At 40.7% G+C, this 19,088-nt stretch overlaps 1 protein-coding gene across 1 annotated transcript in view; it reads right to left on the bottom strand.

Annotated features, from left to right (window-relative positions):
• Positions 1–1,938: 1,938 nt before the first annotated feature.
• The window catches only part of plekhm1 (pleckstrin homology domain containing, family M (with RUN domain) member 1), a 51,832-nt gene continuing 34,682 nt past the window's right edge, over positions 1,939–19,088 (bottom strand). Inside the window, exons 8-12 of the mRNA XM_072561795.1 lie at positions 16,459–16,604; positions 15,542–15,735; positions 12,651–12,714; positions 8,991–9,148; positions 1,939–3,632 (exon numbers count right to left, since the gene is read on the bottom strand). Of these exons, the coding sequence (XP_072417896.1) occupies positions 3,524–3,632; positions 8,991–9,148; positions 12,651–12,714; positions 15,542–15,735; positions 16,459–16,604 (671 nt within the window). The 3' untranslated portion in view covers positions 1,939–3,523. The remainder of the gene's footprint in view (positions 3,633–8,990; positions 9,149–12,650; positions 12,715–15,541; positions 15,736–16,458; positions 16,605–19,088) is intronic.

The following is a 19,088-nucleotide window of genomic DNA, read 5'->3' as shown; positions in this document are numbered from 1 at the left end:
CACGTTCTCCCAGTGTCTGCGTGGGTTTCCTCCAGGTGCTCCAATTTCCTCCCACAGTCCAAAGATCTGCAGGTCAGGTCAATTGGCCATGTTAAACTGCCCATAGTGTGAGGTGCATGAGTCAGAGGGAAATGGGTCTGGGTGGGTTACTCTTCAGAGGGTGGGTGTGGACTGGTTGGGCCAAAGGGCCTGCTTCCACAGTCGGGAATCTAATGTAAGAAAAAGTAATGAAGATAAACTTGAAGAGAAAAGAAACAGGACTTACGGAGAGGAAACCATTAATTATATATGAAAACATGGAGGCTAGGAAGGAGCACTATTATTCCAATAGATTCCACTTGCTTGGACAAATTTATATTTCTGTGCCATTTTTCAAAATTTGGGTTCCAATGGTCCTTTTAAAGATTGTTTTTGAATGGGAAAACTGCATGTATGAAATATCCTTTTTTTCTAAAATATGTCTACAACAAGGGCAAAATGCTCACTAGCTATTTAAATTGACGAAAATTATTTCAGGTTGTCTTCAGGATATCTAAAGAGCCGAGAAATCCAGAAGGCCAGAACATTTAGATTGCCAGACCCCAAATATTTACATGCGTGTGCCCATAAAACAGAGCAAACATACAAACCTCTAGCACCTTTTATTACATATAATTTAATATGATTCACTCTGGCAAATTGGTTAGAACATATTTTGAGAATTATGCAAAATATGGCAAGATTGTACATGGACCTTTGCGTAGATGTGCAATGTTTTTACATTCAAATCAAAAATCATTATGTTTAAAATTACGACAATATCATTTTACAATTTAAATCCACGAAAGCACCAGAATCAAAAACAATAGGGCACAGATATGGAGTGATTTGCAAACGTAAGTGGAAGCATTCTTTTCACATTAAGTTCATGTATAGAATGCACTGCCTGGGAGTGTGGTGAACGCAGAGTCAATTGGAACATTCAAGACAGCATTGGAGATTATTTGAAAAGAACCAATGCATAAGGGGATAGGGAAAAGGCAGGAGAACACACTAACAACCATATTCAAGGCTGAGATAGTCAGGTTTTTAAATCAGTATGGGAATCAAGAGTTATTGAATAAAGACAGGAAAGTGGAGTTCAGGACTACCACATCGGCCATGATCTCATCGAACAGTGGAGCAGACGCAATGGGCTGATTGGGCTACTTCTGTTCCTATGCTTTATGGTTTTATGGCATATTGCTATTAGTTCAGATACGATGAGCTGAATGGCCTCCTCTGTGCACTAACAGTTCTGTGGTCAATCACAACAAGTTTGCAAGGCCATTAAAAAAAAGCAAACCAAGCAGAAGGTTGACTTTTAAAGAGACAGCATTGAAAAGAAGGGAAGTTATATTAACTTTGGTTTTCTACTATTGTGCAGTTCTGCTCATCAAATTACAAAAAGTATTTAGAGGCAGTGATTTACAAATATGACACCAGAAACAGCAGGGTACACATTGTACATCAGGAAAGGATTGACAGTCTGAGTGTCTTGAAAAATAAGGTGGCTGGGGAATGATCAAATAGAGGTCTTCAAAATTATGCAACTTTGAGAGTGTGGATATAGACAGAATAGGTTCCCTCATGGGAGAGCACAACTAAAGGCCATTGGAGTACGCATCAATAACTAACAAGCGATTCAGAGAAGCTTTTGCACAAAAAGAGAGTGGCAAAAATGTGGAACATGCTACCATGTGGAAGGCACGAAACGAAAAGTAATGATACAATTAAGGAAAAACTAGAAAGGAATGGATAATTATTTACAATGGTAGATTCAGACAACAAAAGGCTGGGGGTAGATTGGAGTGGAGAATAAACACCAAACTGGATTAGCTGGGCTGAATGGCCTGTTTCTGTCCCATCCATCCTATATAATTGCATGCAGAGGAAACACAGTCTGATTATACTGAAATATACCCTGCTAGAAAGCTAATTCAACCCTGCTGCCAAGATTGTCACGCACTTTGAATTTAAAATAAAGTCCAAATATTCTTTGCACATTTAAAAATCAAATCTTTAATGACAACTTTGTTCTTAAGAAAATAGAATTTGTCTACAGAGATTGTTTAGTAAATCTAGTCATGATCTTTGATTGCATGAAAGCATATAGTCTGTATGCCAAAAAGCTGATAATACAAAAAGAAAAAGTATAAAATTTAAGATTATTATATGGCCGTTATGTCCACAGTTGGAAGACCGCAAGAAGTAATGCTCTTACAAACTTACAACACGCGTTATAATAAATCCAGAATGGTTTGAAACATTTAGATTATTGTGTAGTTATGAATCTCAGTAACATTAAACACTGCTGCTTTTGGATTTTCTTTGTTCCAATTAAAGTTGTACTCAGTCCAGATTTGTCTGCCAGAATTATATACATTTCTACGGGGCTGACAAATTTAAACACAGATCAGGAATGACTTGCAAGAAATGCACACAAAAATCACAATATTTCACAAATGCAAATGTTAAAGGGTACATCTCCTTTCACTACAAATGCTCTTGGTATTATTGAATATTTTACAAAAGGTTCTGCAAGTTTAGCACCTTTGCAACCATTTTGGGCCAATTTTGAAAGTCAAGTATAAACTCCCATTGGAAATAAGCAATTTCTTGAAAACTATAGAGAGGTAATATTAAATTTGTGCATATTTATGCAGAATGTTTCAGAAATGGCATTAAAATATATCCAGCGACATAAATGTGTCAGGATGATAACAATCAGTAACTCAAATAAATGTTCTCAAGTCAAATGCTTTAGAAACTGATCTACTATCTGTATTACAGTTAATCTTTTAAACCAAAAAGGATAGGAAATCTCTGATTAGCGCCAGACATACCAAGAAAAGTGCACATGCCCTTTTGGCATGAGTGTTAATATATATCAGATATCCTGCCATGTTGTGGAAATTTAAATATTTCATGTGTATTTACAAGGGTTAATTTGCAAAGTGCAATTCAAAGCAGCAAAGTCTAACTTTTGTTTTTACAGCCATTTTACTCTATGACTACCGTATGTACACATTCTGTACATGTGGTATACATTCAATATCCTTAAACTGGTGATATAATTTACATGTTATAACAAACCTATATGTATGAATTTTAAAAATGATTAAAGCATTACAAAAAAGAAAATGGAACTGTATGAGTCAAATACTTCCTAGCAACATAATATTACATAGGTGAAGTTGAAATTCAGCTGTAGGCAACTTCCTTAGTAACAGAGCCCATCTCAGTGCACCAGTGTCTAACATTCTGAATCTACATTATTCTCACAGAGGAAAGGAAGCTGCACACCTCAATAAGACTGATAGTTCGCTTGAAAGGAAGTGAGTAAGAGTTTCTGTCTCAGGAGTAGGTTGTGGATCAGTTTATATTGCACCATTTCTGATAAGAGTTTATGTTGCCTTTGAAAGCAGCAGAAATTCAAAGATCCACATACAGTATATAAAGTTCATCTTCTCCCACACACATGGTCTTCAATGCAGATCAATAGTTAATACTTCATCTTGCTCTGCTGGTACTTTTGTTTGCGCACACAACGGGGACAAGACAAGACCCCAGCCTTGCAATCCTTGTGGAAGACGGTCTTGCATTCTTTACACCTGAGCAGTGGAAGGAATAATTAGGTAAGTTGTGGGACTGTCAATTAACTGCAAATACCTTCTGCACTGAACATGCTAATTTTTCTTCTTTTGCGAGTGATACTTTTCAGTACAATCACTAGTAACGGAAATAAAACTGGAGTTTGAACAGATCTCCCAAGAGCCGTAGCTTACTTTCAAAAACCATTATACTTTCGTTCAATGTCAAATATAAAATTAGTTCATCTAATATTGAATCTTCTGGTGCCTGCCTCAATCACCAATACATCCTAACCATCCGAAACTTTTTAGCTATGAAGGTGTAGGATCAAGAAAAATAAACAAATACAAAGAACATGGGAAGTCACACAATATGAGTGGGCTTGGTGAACAATTCATTTCTGCTCAGCTGATATAGATGGAAAGACACCACCGCATTAGTTAGAGTAGAGGGGGCAGAAATACTTCACTTTTTATAAGGATGGTTAAGATATAGGGTTAAGTAGGAAATACATTCAGTAGTAAATCAAGAAGAAAAATTAAAAAGTCATGTGTGTAATGGAATTAATAACTCAACAGAACGGAATGAAAAAATGGAAACTAAAGTAATATGGAGTGAAGTTTTAAAAGTACAGCAATTGCCAATATCTTATAAAAAGCCTGATGATTCATTTGACATAAAAGCCTTTATATACTGAAAACTGAGTTCCAATGTCAATCTGAGCTTTTCTATACAGAGGAGAAGGAATGGCACTGCATAGCATGTGGTTCATTATTAAACAAAATGAGAAGCTTGACATATGTAATTTCTAAAAATGCATGTCTCTAGGAGTACAGTTCCAAGTTCAATCCAAATTGAGGGGATGCAAATCTTTTGATAAGGTTACTGAGTTAAATATTTCTAATACATTTCTCATTCATCATTGATACAAAACTACCAAGAATCAAACACTTAACATGAATAGTCAAACTCAAACTATGAAGCATCAAAAACTGTCATTTGAGCTTTAAAGGAGTAATTTTGACACAATTAGGCTAAAGCACACTTATTGAACAGAATGGACATACAGTTTTATTCTGCGTCTAACTGCACTAACTTTTCACTACTTGTTAAAACATTCAACTGAAATCTGCCTGGGGAACCCAATATACTGATTCATCATTCATTCTTTCTGTTGACAGGTCAACACTACTCATAAAATAAGCCCAAATTTCTGAAAGACTGGCACAGCGTCTTAACTACATCACCAAGTGGCCTTCAGAGACGATGCAATCAACTTGCTGCACAACTTTCCAACTATGTTCTCGATGATGCTCCCAAATGGTTAGAAAAGACAAACCCAAATCAAACTCCAGTACAGCAGCAAAAGCTTCAGGAGCTGACATTTTCCCAGCAAAAGTCCTCAAGGCTGGAAGTCAATTTTTGGTCAAGAAATTCAATGAACTCTTTCAGTTCACGTGGGAACAAGGAACTGTCCCAGAGAATATAGAGGCCTCCATTATCAGCCGGTACAATTAGAGAAAGAACTCAATCTTTCTCAATTACAGAAAGAACTCAAGAAACAATCTTGTGGCAAGCATAGAGAAATCTCATGCCTCTTCATCATGAACAACATCTTTGCCAGAATACAGGTGAATCACCTGGTACAACATTGCAACCAGCAACCACTGCCAGAGGGAGTGCTATTTCAGAAAAGATTGAGGAATGAACATATGGCGTTTGTAGTTACAACAGTTCCAAAAGAAATGCTAAGCCAGAAAACCCCCCTCTACATAACCCTGGTTGACCTGACCAAAGATTTTGACACAAATCAGTCACATGATCCTTTGAAGATAACACAAATTCATCATTAAAGGTTCAAAAGCTTCACGATGCCATGCTTCTGAGGATCCTGGATGGTGTGGAATCTTTTGACTGATTCCAGTGTGAGGGAATCTGTATTGTTGCGTTGGTCAATTGCGGGGGGCAAAGACAACTGCTTCTTGTATGCTGGAGCTGCTTAGGTGCAGAGTGTAGAGTGGAGTCAAAAAGTGATGGTGGCCGGTCATCAGTGCTTATGTGGCATGTTGCCAGCACTGACACAATGTGGAACATGGCAAGGAGATGGGCTGCGTATGCTGGGTTTTCAGATCTTGTTTTGCCAGCTACAAGGATTAACAGCATATCTGTGTGGCGAGATGCTGCAAATAAATGACTACAGGACCAGCGCTGAGTAAACGTAATCCCATATGACAGTCAGGGGCTGAACAAGTATGAATTCAAGTGCTGTCAATAGCTGTGTGTGTAGCTGGGGCTCTGAGATGCCTTGGGGCCATTGGTCATTTCCGGCATCCAAGAACTGAGGTTCAGGGAGGCACAACAGAAGTACTGGGTCATGCAGCTGGGAAAGCATGGGTTGTGCCACTGGTTGATTACAGAATTTCAACTTTGTGAATCCAGTGAGACTCTGTCTTAGGAAAACAGACTGAGCAACTGGGAGGTGAGCTGTCATCAGAGCAGTCAGATTTCAGAGTGGATTTTGAAGAAAAATTAGAAGCTATATTCTTGAAAGCAGAAGACAAAGTTTTGAAGGGTTTTTTGTGATTCAGTGATGACTGAAATTTATTAGCAAATTCTGGATTAGTGGTGCTGGAAGAGCACAGCAGTTCAGGCAGCATCCAAGGACCTTCGAAATCAATGTTTGGGGCAAAAGCCCTTCATCAGGAATAAAGGCAGTGAGCCTGAAGCATGGAGAGATAAGCTAGAGGAGGGTGGGGGTGGGGAGAAAGTAGCATAGAGTACAATGGGTGAGTGGGGGAGGGGATGAAGGTGATAGGTCAGGGAGGAGAGGGTGGAGTGGATAGGTGGAAAAGGAGATAGGCAGGTAGGACAAGTCATGGGGACAGTGCTGAGCTGGAAGTTTGGAACGAGGGTGAGGTGGGGGAAGGGGAAATGAGGAAACTGTTGAAGTCCATATTGATGCCCTGGGGTTGAAGTGTTCCGAGGCGGAAGATGAGGCGTTCTTCCTCCAGGCATCTGGTGGTGAGGGAGTGGCGGTGAAGGAGGCCCAGGACCTCCATGTACTCGGCAGAGGGGGAGTTGAAATGTTGGGCCACGGGGTGGTGTGGTTAATTGGTGTGGGTGTCCTGGAGATGTTCCCTAAAGCGCTCTGCTAGGAGGCGCCCAGTCTCCCCAATGTAGAGGAGACCTCATCGGGAGCAAGGGATACAATAAATGATATTAGGGGATGTGCAAGTAAACCTTTGATGGATGTGGAAGGCTCCTTTAGGGCCATGGATAGAGGTGACGGAGGAGGTGTGGGCGCAGGTTTTACAGTTCCTGTGGTGGCAGGGGAAAGTGCCAGGATTGGAGGGTGGGTTGTAGGGGGGCGTGGACCTGACCAGGTAGTCACGGAGGGAACAGTCTTTGCGGAAGGCGGAAAGGGGTGGGGAGGGAAATATATTCCTGGTGGTGGGGTCTGTTGGAGTTAGCGGAAATGTCAGCAGATGATTTGGTTTATGCGAAGGTTGGTAAGGTGGAAGGTGAGCACCAGGGGCGTTCTGTCCTTGTTATGGTTGGAGGGGTGGGGTCTGAGGGTGGAGGTGTGGGATGTGAACGAGATGCATTGGAGGGCCTATCTCCTTTTCCACGAATCCACTCCACCCTCTCCTCCCTGACCTATCACCTTCATCCCCTCCCCCACTCACCCATTGTACTCTATGCTACTTTCTCCACACCCCCACCCTCCTCTAGCTTATCTCTCCACACTTCAAGCTCACTGCCTTTATTCCTGATGAAGAGCTTTTGCCTGAAACGTCGATTTCGAAGCTCCTTGGATGCTGCCTGAACTGCTGCGCTCTTCCAGCACCACTAATCCAGTATTTGCTTTCCAGCATCTGCAGTCATTGTTTTTACCAAAGTATAGCCTTTGGCAGACTTTGACCATCAGTCGGAGGATGAAGGGTTGCAAATCCAGCAAACTGAAACTTGATACAGGATTGTTGAACCTTCTGCTACCAAGTTAAAAAACAGAACTGCCTCCTTCAAATGGAAGCACACATCAGAAGCAGAGAAAAATGGGAGAAAACCGAGTCAGTAACATATTCAATTATATGCAATATCCTGTCCTGTTTGCACAGGATCTTCCAGGTACAAATTAGCCTCAGCAGTCATCTGCATAACCACTGGAATCCAATATCTACACCAGCTGAAAATCATGGCTACCTTCACCTCAAAAAGGACAAATAAGAATTGAGGAATAAGTAGACTGAAAACATGAATTCAAATTCCAACACTGAACTTGATGGATTCAAATTCATTTAATTAATTAAAGCTAAAAAGAAAGGTATTAGAAATGATAGCCATAGCATCACTAGATTGTCACAAGAGGTCACCCTTTTTATCATGGTGTATGGCATTGTCATGCCAAATGGGATATATTCAGAACAGAACCACTAATTCAAAACTGAACAACTACGAGAACTCGATGGGCATTTAATAGCAGCGCATGGTCCAGCGTATCTCCCATTCTATCCCTATCATAAATTGAAGGATCAACCCTGATTCAAGGTGAAATATTGGACAGCATGCCAGGGCAGTACCAGGCATACCTTAAAAATGAGTTAATCGACCTTGTGAAGCTATACCACAGGACTATATGTGGGTAACATTAAGAAATTCCTTAACCAATGGATCAGATCAAAGCTTTGCCATCCTGTCATATCTAATCATGAGCAAAGTGCTTAATTAAATAACTAACATTGGAATATTCTCATTCTGAGTAATGGCAGAGCCCTGAGAGCATTATCAACCAGAAGTTCCAAGTGGATGATCTATCTTGACCTTTCATGGAGTTCCATAGTCACAGATGCTAGTTTTCAGTCAATTCCACATGATACAAGAAATTGCTGAGTGCAATGGACAGCAAAGACTATGGCGCACTGATGTCTTCACCATTGTGATTGGTGTGCTATGTTCCAGAGCAGCAATATCCTAGCCTAAATGATCTAGTAGAACTTCGACAATAACATCTACATGATCAAGTGGAAAAATGCCCAGCTATGTCCAAAACAGGGCAGATTTGTCACTGCACAATACCGCCCTCAACAGTCCACTCTCAATGACCAAAGCAATGAAAGGTGTTGTTGACAGTTCTATCAAGGTCATTTATTCACCAATAATCTGCTCAGATTGAGTTCTACCAAGTGTACTCTGCTCCAGAGCCAAAATGAACCAACAACTGCAAGCCTGTAAACTTACTTCCTTTAATTAGTAGCATTTTAGTTTCCACAAATGCAGCTGCATCTTATATACTTTTCCATATTGTGTTAGTTCTCAGGCATGAAGTAAATCTATCATGACAACAGTTTATATATAATAGCAAGGTCATTTCTGCTTACCTTGAGGTTGTTTCAAACTCAAAAGGAAAGATAATGTCATTGCTATTGCAGAGCTGGCAGATGAAACCACGTTGAGTGCAAAGGTCACACATATAAACATGATTTGTGGCATATTGGATGGTATGCTGCAAGAATGCTTCATATACTCCATGTGCTGTCTGCAACAGAAAAGAAACATTGGACATTGAAGTAATAATATTTGTTTTTAATATGGACAGTTTGTGGCAGGCTCACATCCAAGAACTGTCTAATAGAACAGAGTAATGGGCGCATTAGTGGCAGCCCCATTTATGGATCATTCTGGAAGGAATAATTATTAATTCAACCTGATGACACATCTCATAGTCGCAAAAGGCTGAAAAAAGCACAAAGCTTGGGTTTTCTTTTAGAAAATCCAATTTGTTAATGACATCCTTCAAAATGTTGTGCTCACCCTTTCTCTTTCCTCCCAAAACCCCTTGGTCCTCACTTTCCACACCATCAGCATTCAAAAGACCATAAGCCATCATTTTTAGCAGGATGGCATCACCAGACATATATTCCCCTCCCTTGCTGGTATTCTGCAGGGACCATTCCCTCTGGGACGCATTGGTCCATTCACAGCAGCTCCCCACAGTCCTGCCCTTTTACTTCCTCCTATCCAAGGCTGCAGACCCATCTTTCAGATGGAATATCAGACAGCATGCCAGAGCAGTGCCAGGCATACCTTAAAAATGAGTTAATTGACCTTGTGAAGCTATACCACAGGACTATATGTGGGCAACATTAACTCATAATTTCATCTCCACCACAATGGGAAAACAAACTGCAGGTTGGGCAACTGCTTTGCGAAACACCTACGCGTCCACAGAAATGGCTCCAACCTTCCAGTTGCCTGTCACTTCAACACAGCACCATGCTATCTGATCAACATTTCTGTCTTGGGCCTGCTGCAGTGCCCCAGTGAGGCCCATTGCAGGCTGGAAGCACAGCATCGCATTTTCTGCTTGGGGAACCTGCAGCCTTCAGAACTGAACAGCAAGTTCAACAATTTCAGGGCCTGAACCGCATTTTCCACATCCTTTACCCATCCCCATACCCAGGCCTTGTCATCACATGGACTGCTTCCAGCAAAGCCAGCCCATTTTCAGCTACTTATAGTCCTCTTTATCAGCTTTACTCCTTTTCTGGAATAGGAACATGCATTCCTTTGTTGGCCTAAATGTTTTTCTCTCCATCTGGGTTCTGTGCCCTCCCAATTTTCTCACTTTTCTACTACCTCCCCACCCCATTTTCTGCACTTTCTCCGAGCTATTACTAGTTCAGATGAAGGGTCAGTGGACCAGAAACATTGACTCTGCTTTCTCTGCACAGATACGAGCAGACTTGCTGAGTTTCTCCAGCAATTACTGATTTTGTTTCAGACTTTGAGAATCCAGACTTGTTTGTTTTATTTTAAGCCAAGAAATCGTATGTTTTATTCTTTGCTCCTTCATCGACTTGTACACATATACACCCACAACCCTCGAGAAAGTCTGTTCAAATTGAAGGCCCTCATTAACCAATTAAGAAAGGAATGAGAAGTTAATGATAGCAAACAAAAAATCAATTAATTAGAGCAGAGTGCATCCAAAGTATCCCACTATTGGCTAAATGTCAGCTGATCCTCCCTCATGATCAGTTCCAGGTGAATGACTGTGCCTGCAAGAAACGATACTGTCTGCATCCTACATCTGCTGCCCTCACATTCCTACCTGCCTCGCTCATGAATAGCAAAATGAATAAAGGTTCAGCCATTGCCAATAGTCAAGTCTCTTCTGGAGAGAGAGTTCCTCTACTTTCTCCAGAAATGAGGGAAGCTTTGAATTAAATTGTATGCTTAAGTTTACAAATGGGATGTGCACCCTCAAATCTGACTCCGGTGTGAAATTGTTAACTTTGAGTCAAATCAATATCTGTATTAACTTGCAATCATTTGGAAAGTTGATAATCTTTGACAGAACTCCACACACAAATTTCTTACACATAGGAACCTCGATTATCCGAATACCAATTATCCAAAAATGATCTCCAGATCCTGACAGAAACATTACAAAGATGTGTTTCCAACAGTGATCGCGACTTTTGTTTACAGTGATTAAGTAGGCACCGTCTCCAAATCACTGACCTCCCGTCCTCTCTCTCTCCCCACACTTTTCCTCGAGTTCTACACAGGGTTGTACCCTAAACCCCCCTCCCCCAGATAATCTCCAACATTGTCCTGTACAGGGCAAATGTGGAATCTGTCAAAACATTGCAGTAAAAAACTGCACACGCGCGCTATTTGGAGACTCACCCCACAAAGGCAGCAGCAGTCTTGTTGGTGTCCAGGCCGGCTGGCCCAGGAGAGGTGTGGTGTTGACGGGGGTGGGGAGGACAGTGTTGGACGAGGTTTGGGGGGTGGAGTTGAACAGGGTTGGGGGGTCCGGCGTTCAGGGCGGGCGGGGGTGACATGGGGGGGGGGGGGGCGGGGGCTTGCACGCTTTGTGCTGGGGGCGGGGTCAGCATTGGACCGGGTTGGGGGGCGGGCAGTGTTGGAAAGGTGTGGCCAGGGGCGATGTTGGGGGCAGGGTCTTACGCACTGTGCTGCTGCAGTGTCCTGAACGGGGGAGCAGACTTTAAAAACTCCGAGCCCCAGAGGAAAGGCATTTAAATCGATTAACCAAATAATTGATTATCGGAACGAAATAGTGCCCACCCATCTCGTTCGGATAAACGAGGTTCACTTGCACATGATAATAAATCTGACATCTACTTCATCAAGATCAGCACGATACTTGGTACTAAATTCTTGACTGCGAATAAAATAATATTTAATAAGCATGCAGGCTTCAGCTGTGTTTATTAATGGGACATTAAGTACAAGAGTTGGCAATTGCATTGCCATTGCAATTCACATTTCTATTCAACTTTCAAATGAATGAACATCATGTGAAATCATAACTTTCACTGTTGGATTAAAAAATGCAACTCTCCTTCTGCAATGTAAAACAGAATGTCTAAAAATGAGAGATCTAAATGCTTATTTCTATTCAGCAAGACATTAAAAATTGACTTGCCATTTTAGACAGAAGAATAGAAGGAGAATATAGTAAATGATATGTCCCATATATGAGGCAGTAATGAAGGGATATTGAAATAACATCTCCTTTGCCCTCATTATCTATCGACTGCATATGAAGCACAAGGTCAGAGTACTGTTGTGAAACCTAATTTGGGCAGTTTGGTAGCTCAGTCATAAGCTATGCTGCCTCAGAACACCATGGTCCTGGGTTCGATTCCATCCTTGGGTGGAGTGTGCGTGTTTTCTGTGTGGGTTTCTGAGAGATGATCTGGCTCTGTTCCACAGTCAAAAGACGTGCAGGTTAGATGGATTGGCCATTGTAAACTGCTCTGTAGTGTCTCAGGGTGTGCAGGTAAGGTGGGTTAGCCATGGTAAAAATAGGGTTACTGAGATAGGATTGCATTTATAAGTGTTCTCGATGGGCTGAATGATCTCTTTCTACACTATGGGGATTTTATGGTTTTATGATTTAATCTATACTTTATCTATTCATACTGATTGAATATCATACTAAACAAAAAGTTACACATCTCACACCGCACAAGATAAACAAAGAATAGGATGCCAGACTCTCTCACCTGTTGAAGATCAGAAACGCTGTACAAATCAGGTGACTCCAGGAGATACTTCTTTTGCTCTAACCTGAAAGAGATAAGAAGTGTTGGTTGTTTCATACAAGTAACATCAGACTCTGCTATGGAGAAGAAAAAAGTATCTGAAAAGACAGACAGATTGCTTAAGCTGTCAAATTTAATGTGACCATTAGATTTTATGATTCAGTAGCATTTGCAGAACAATCCTGAGTTAATGTGGTTCTGTTCGCCGAGCTGGGAATTTGTGTTGCAGACATCCTCAGTGCTTGGGAGCCTCCTGTGAAGCGCTTCTGTGATCTTTCCTCCGGCATTTGTAGTGGTTTGAATCTGCCGCTTCCGGTTGTCAGTTTCAGCTGTCAGTTGCAGTGGTCGGTATATTGGGTCCAGATCGATGTGCTTATTGATTGAATCTGTGGATGAGTGCCATGCCTCTAGGAATTCCCTGGCTGTTCTCTGTTTGGCTTGTCCTATAATAGTAGTATTGTCCCAGTCGAATTCATGTTGCTTGTCATCTGCGTGTGTGGCTACTAAGGATAGCTGGTCATATCGATTCGTGGCTAGTTGGTGTTCATGGATGCGGATCGTTAAGCTGTCTTCCTGTTTGTCCTATGTAGTGTTTTGTGCAGTGCTTGCATGGGATTTTGTACACTACATTGGTTTTGCTCATACTGGGTATCGGGTCCTTTGTTCTGGTGAGTTGTCGTCTGAGAGTGGCTGTTGGTTTGTGTGCTGTTATGAGTCCTCGTGGTCGCAGTAGTCTGGCTGTCAGTTCGGAAATGCTCTTGATGTATGGTAGTGTGGCTAGTCCTTTGGGTTGTGGCATGTCCTCGTTCCGTTGTCTTTCTATTAGGCATCCGTTGATGAAATTGTGGGGATATCAGTTTTTGGCGAATACATTGTATAGGTGTTTTTCTTCCTCTTTTTTGCAGTTCTGGTGTACTGCAGTGTGTTGTGGCTCTTTTGAATACTGTGTTAATGCAACTTCTTTTGTGTGTTGGGGTGGTTGCTTTCGTAGTTTACTTAGGCGGTTGGCACAGGATTTCCATTTCCTGGCTTGTCTTAGCGTCTCTCGCCTGTAGGTGTTCAAAGTTTGTGAGAAGATTTGCCACAGGACCAGCCACACTACCATACATCAAGAGCATTCCGAACTGATAGCCAGACTACTGTGACCACTAGGACTCATAACAGCACACAAACCAACAGCCACTCTCAGACGACAACTCACCAGAACGAAGGACCCGATACCCAGCATGAGCAAAACCAATGTAGTGTACAAAATCCTATGCAAGCACTGTACAAAACACTACATAGGACAAACAGGAAGACAGCTAACGATCCGCATCCATGAACACCAACTAGCCACGAATCGATACGACCAGCTATCCTTAGTAGCCCCACACGCAGATGACAAGCAACATGAATTCAACTGGGACAACACTACTATTATAGGACAAGCCAAACAGAGAACAGCCAGGGAATTCCTAGAGGCATGGCACTCATCCACAGATTCAATCAATAAGCACAACGATCTGGACCCAATATACCAACCACTGCAACTGACAGCTGGAACTGACAACCAGAAGCGGCAGATCCAAACCACTACAAATGCCGGAGGAAAGAACACAGAAGCGCTTCACAGGAGGCTCCCAAGCACTGAGGATGTCACCTAGACAGGGGACGAAACGTCTGCAATACAAATTCCCAGTGCGGCGAACAGAACCACAACAAAGAGCACCCGAGCTACAAATCTTCTCACAAACTTTGAAGTCCTGAGTTAATTTAACAACCAATTTAATATAATGAGTTGAGCTTGTAATGCCTTTATAAATGATTGTGAAACTGTCGGTGCTCAGTTGTTATAACTGTGAAACTGAGAACAATTTCTAGTATTTCTGCATATGTGGTTAATACAGATATATAGAGGTTGGTGTCAGTGATTTCTTGTACCTCTGTAAGGACGTACAAGGTCCATGGAGCAAAACAGTAAAAATAACTTGAACGAATGTGAATGCCCCAGGTTTGCACAAACATCAGTGTACTAATGACCAGAGGGTCATGTATTGAAAATTTTGATTGAGGGATAGACAATTTGACAGCTCATTAGATCTACTATTTTTCAAACTGTGCAAAGGGCAACTTTGCATCAATTAGATCACGCAGACCTACCATTTCATTTCGAAGATGGCATCTCTTATTCTTCAGTATGACCCAAAACAATGTTTATTGCAAATCAACATAAATGTAAGTTAGATTAGATTAGATTAGATTAGATTACTTACAGTGTGGAAACAGGCCCTTCGGCCCAACAAGTCCACACCGCCCCGCCGAAGCGTAACCCACCCATACCCCTACATCTACATCTACATCTACCCCTTACCTCACACTACGGACAATTTAGCATGGCCAATTCACCTGACCTGCACATCTTTGGAGTGTGGGAGGAAACCGGAGCACCCGGAGGAAACCCACGCAGACACGGGGAGAACGTGCAAACTCCACACAGTCAGTCGCCTGAGGCGGGAATTGAACCCGGGTCTCAGGCGCTGTGAGGCAGCAGTGCTAACCACTGTGCCACCGTGCCGCCCACTTGAACAGAGTTCAACTTATAGAAACACATTCAACTTTAGGCAAATAGTATCTATTACATCCACATGTGATCAACTGCAAACATTGTTTCAATATCAGAATCGATTCAGGGTAACATTATAACAAACTGACCAAACATAGCAAATCTGTAAAGTTCAAGCTATTTCATGCTTAAGCACAAATAACTATTAAACACATTTCCTTTGATTGTAAAAATTGGGCAAAAATTGGACTTTATTTAACATAACACTTTGCAACTAGTGAATGAAACTAAAAGCAGCGATCCTCACTTTCTGTAGAATTCCTGGACTGCACCACTCCGACATGTAAGGAGATAGTCTTCCAACAGCTTCAAACGCTTTCTACTCTTGCGGGCCTGGGCCATCTGCTCAATATACTGGTACAGACTTGCATTTATCAGATTAATATCAATGAATGGTTCATTTTGAATCTGCTGCAGGAATTTTACAGCTACGTTGGAAACCTTTGTTAGAAAAAAAGAGAAAATTTTAAGTAGTGATAGACACTTAACTTATTGCTCTGTATTCAAAAACAGCATTTTCTTTAAGTAGTTTATGGCTTTTACAGATTTTGTGCTACTCCATTGTTATAATAAAATTCCAAGTAATTTTAATACTGTTACTGCGTTTTCCTATTTATCATATGGCTATTTATCACATGACTATCCATCATCGAAGTTTTGAAGTTTTCCAAAGATGATTGAGGAAATTTAAAAAATCAATTTCCAAGTATTAGAAGTGTTCAACAGATAGATACAGTTCTAATTCACCATACTTTTAAAATATCTTGCATTACACAGCTCACCACTTCATTATCAGGGCAACCACAGATAAAAAACAAATGCCATCTTGGCAGCCCCAATTTTTATTTTATCAGCTCACAAAAAAACCCTTTCCCTTTAAGACATTGAAAGCACCCGACACTTACCAACACATTTTCCAAATACCATACTTGTGGGATCACAACTTAAAGCACATTTTACAATGGCCAATCAACACCTCAGTGCACCTCCATCCCACAATACAAGTAGGGCTGGGGGGTGGGGGGGGGGGTTGATGTTGGCACCATACATATCCCATTTCACCCTCCATTGCATACAAAGAAAGACCCCCTCCTGAACTTGGGGATGGAAAGGTGCATTGCAGCATTAATTAAAGATAGGCAACATCAAACACAGCTTACTCACCCCCTTTTTCACCAGGTCCCAGTTATGGATCATTCTGGAAGGGATAATTATTAGTGTATCCTGATGACACATCTCACAGTAGTAAAGGCTGGAATAAGCACAAAGCTTGGGTTTCCCAAAAGAAAACCCAATTTGCTGATTACATCCTTCAAAATAAAAAAAGTTAAAAAAATAAAGATTATTTTGCCCAGTAAAAATAATTTCCTGTCATGACAGGACATGATTCTGTATTCCAACAAAAACACAAGAACAAATTCTCCTTTTGCCATGTCTGGAGGACGTTTGATGACCTGACCGCAGGGAATTCAAGGAAATCAAGTGAAGAGACATATGTGTTCTTAACAGAGACTGCCCAATTTGACACACGTTAACTTAATTAGATGGCATTTCGGTGATTCCCTTAGAATCAATCATCTCCTTCCAATTTGATTTCTGACATTCTAGTATGTGTTTTGTGTTTTTTTTTCCTTTTTATTCTATAATCAATTTATGACCATTTGTGCAAAATAATGAAGAAGAGCTTTCACATTCCCTTTCAAAGATGTTTAAATATGGTGTGCTATGCTTGTTTTTTTTGCTGTGATTTTCTTAAAACTAGCATAAAAGTTCAAACAGTTTTAAGCACAAATTACAATCTACACAACTCCAGCATGTTGCACAAGTTTAAAAATATTGCCCTGGAATCAGTACCAACATCAAATTAACTGCTCTATTAACTTCAGATCTTTAAGAAGGCTGTTAAAAAAAATTGCATTCCTGAGTGCAAAGACACTAATACCCAGGTTTTAATAGATTTCAAACATTTTAAATGTACAGAAAACTGACTACTGTACATTAATATAGCTGGGAAATGGTTATATGCGCTTTTTGTAGCAATATTATTTCAAATCAGGTTATTCTGAGGTACTGGAGGAAACATCAAAGAGATGGCTAATGGGATGCTCTTAATTTTCCAAACTTCTGTCAATGTGAGAACAGTTTCATCAGACCAGAAGGTACCAAATATAACACCTCTATTCAGGCAAGTGGAATACAAGAAATTACTGGCAGTTAGCTTGGTATCCTGTCACAAATCATTAAGATTATAACTATGCACTTAGGAAAACCCAAGTTGGTTTGGTTTTGTGAAAAGGAGATCTTGTTTAAACAATTTATTGGAGCTCTTTGAAGGAATAACATAAGTTGTAGATAAAAGGGGAGGCCGTAAATGTCTTATATTTGGATTTCAAGATGACAATTAATAAAATGCCACATTAAAGTTTTTGCAGAAAATAAAAATGCATTATGTAGTTTTGCTCAGGCTCCTTGGTGCCATACTCAGTCAAATGCGGCTTGATATTAAGGGCAATGACTCTCACTTCTGGAAAATCAGTTCTTTTTTCTCAAGCTTGAACCAAGGAGTAAAGAGGTCAGGAGCCAAGTGGCCCTACTGGGACCCAAACTGGGCGTCAGTAAACAGGTACTGCTTGATTGCATTGTTTTTGACACTTTCTATCACTACCGATAAACAAAAGTAGACTGATGGGGTGCTAATTTGCCAGATTGGATTTATCCTGCTGTGTGTGTGTGGAGGACATATCTGGGCAATTTTCCACATTGTGGGATAGATGCCAGTGCTGTAGCTGTAATGGAATAACTTGGCCATGTGTATGGTAAGTTCTGAAACACAAGACTTCAGTACTGTTGCCAAAATATTGTCAGCCTCTAACTATTTCTGCATATTACTTTGACCGAAGACGGCTGAAGACTGGTATCTGTGACGCTAAGGGTACATGGAGGCGGCTGAGATGGATCATCCACTCAGAGCTGCTGGCTGAGAACTGTTGCAAATGTTTCAGTCTTGTCTTGTATATTGATTAGCTTAGCATCCCGCTCATTAAGGATGGGTACATTTGTGGGGCTACTATGCCTGTTTATCTCCTACTTAAAATAGTATCTGATCATTCGTTTGATAAAATTTCCATTCTAAATCATGAATTTTAAAAGTTAAAAATCATTAAAGCATCTATAACATTATAATCAATGCAGGCAGATAGAACATTTTGATCTACTTTTTATGATCTGTCTTTGTTCAGGTACAATTACTTCCTTCCCAATATTAGCTAAAATAGGTCATAAACAATGATTAAACCAGGGGGAGTTACAAAACATATGTCAGATTCACAATTGCAGACTCGTTCACAGATAACCTCGAATTTTCTGAAAATTGAAAGCTTTTTGTTTCGAGAAAATATCAACAAATCTGCTTTCCAACGCACAGACTATAAATTACTAAAGGACTCAATACTACACAGACTGCATTAATGAAATACGAGTAACTACGCTGTTGTTTCACAGTTTTCTAATCCAGTTTCATTTAATATCATGAGCATCTGTTCATACTGACAGGACTCACCACAAAATGAGTTTAAATAATCTCATTCTTCTGCAGAGTAGCGGTAATTTCACAGCAAGAATATGTGAGATTGCATACAATTGCCCCTGATTACCAATGCTGTGGAGAACTAGATGGAAACAGACCAAACCAGTTTCTGTGAGACCCTTTAAATTAGTGAACAGAAGAGATTTTATATTCAGTCAGATTGCTTTGATTGAAACCTGGGCCCTGGAGGTAAAAGGAAGAGTATCTA

The sequence above is a fragment of the Chiloscyllium punctatum genome, chromosome 42, assembly GCF_047496795.1.
Source record: "Chiloscyllium punctatum isolate Juve2018m chromosome 42, sChiPun1.3, whole genome shotgun sequence".
Classification (NCBI taxonomy): Eukaryota; Metazoa; Chordata; class Chondrichthyes; order Orectolobiformes; family Hemiscylliidae; genus Chiloscyllium; species Chiloscyllium punctatum.
Note: the sequence above shows the minus strand (reverse complement) of the source record. Positions and strands in the feature narration are given on the sequence as shown.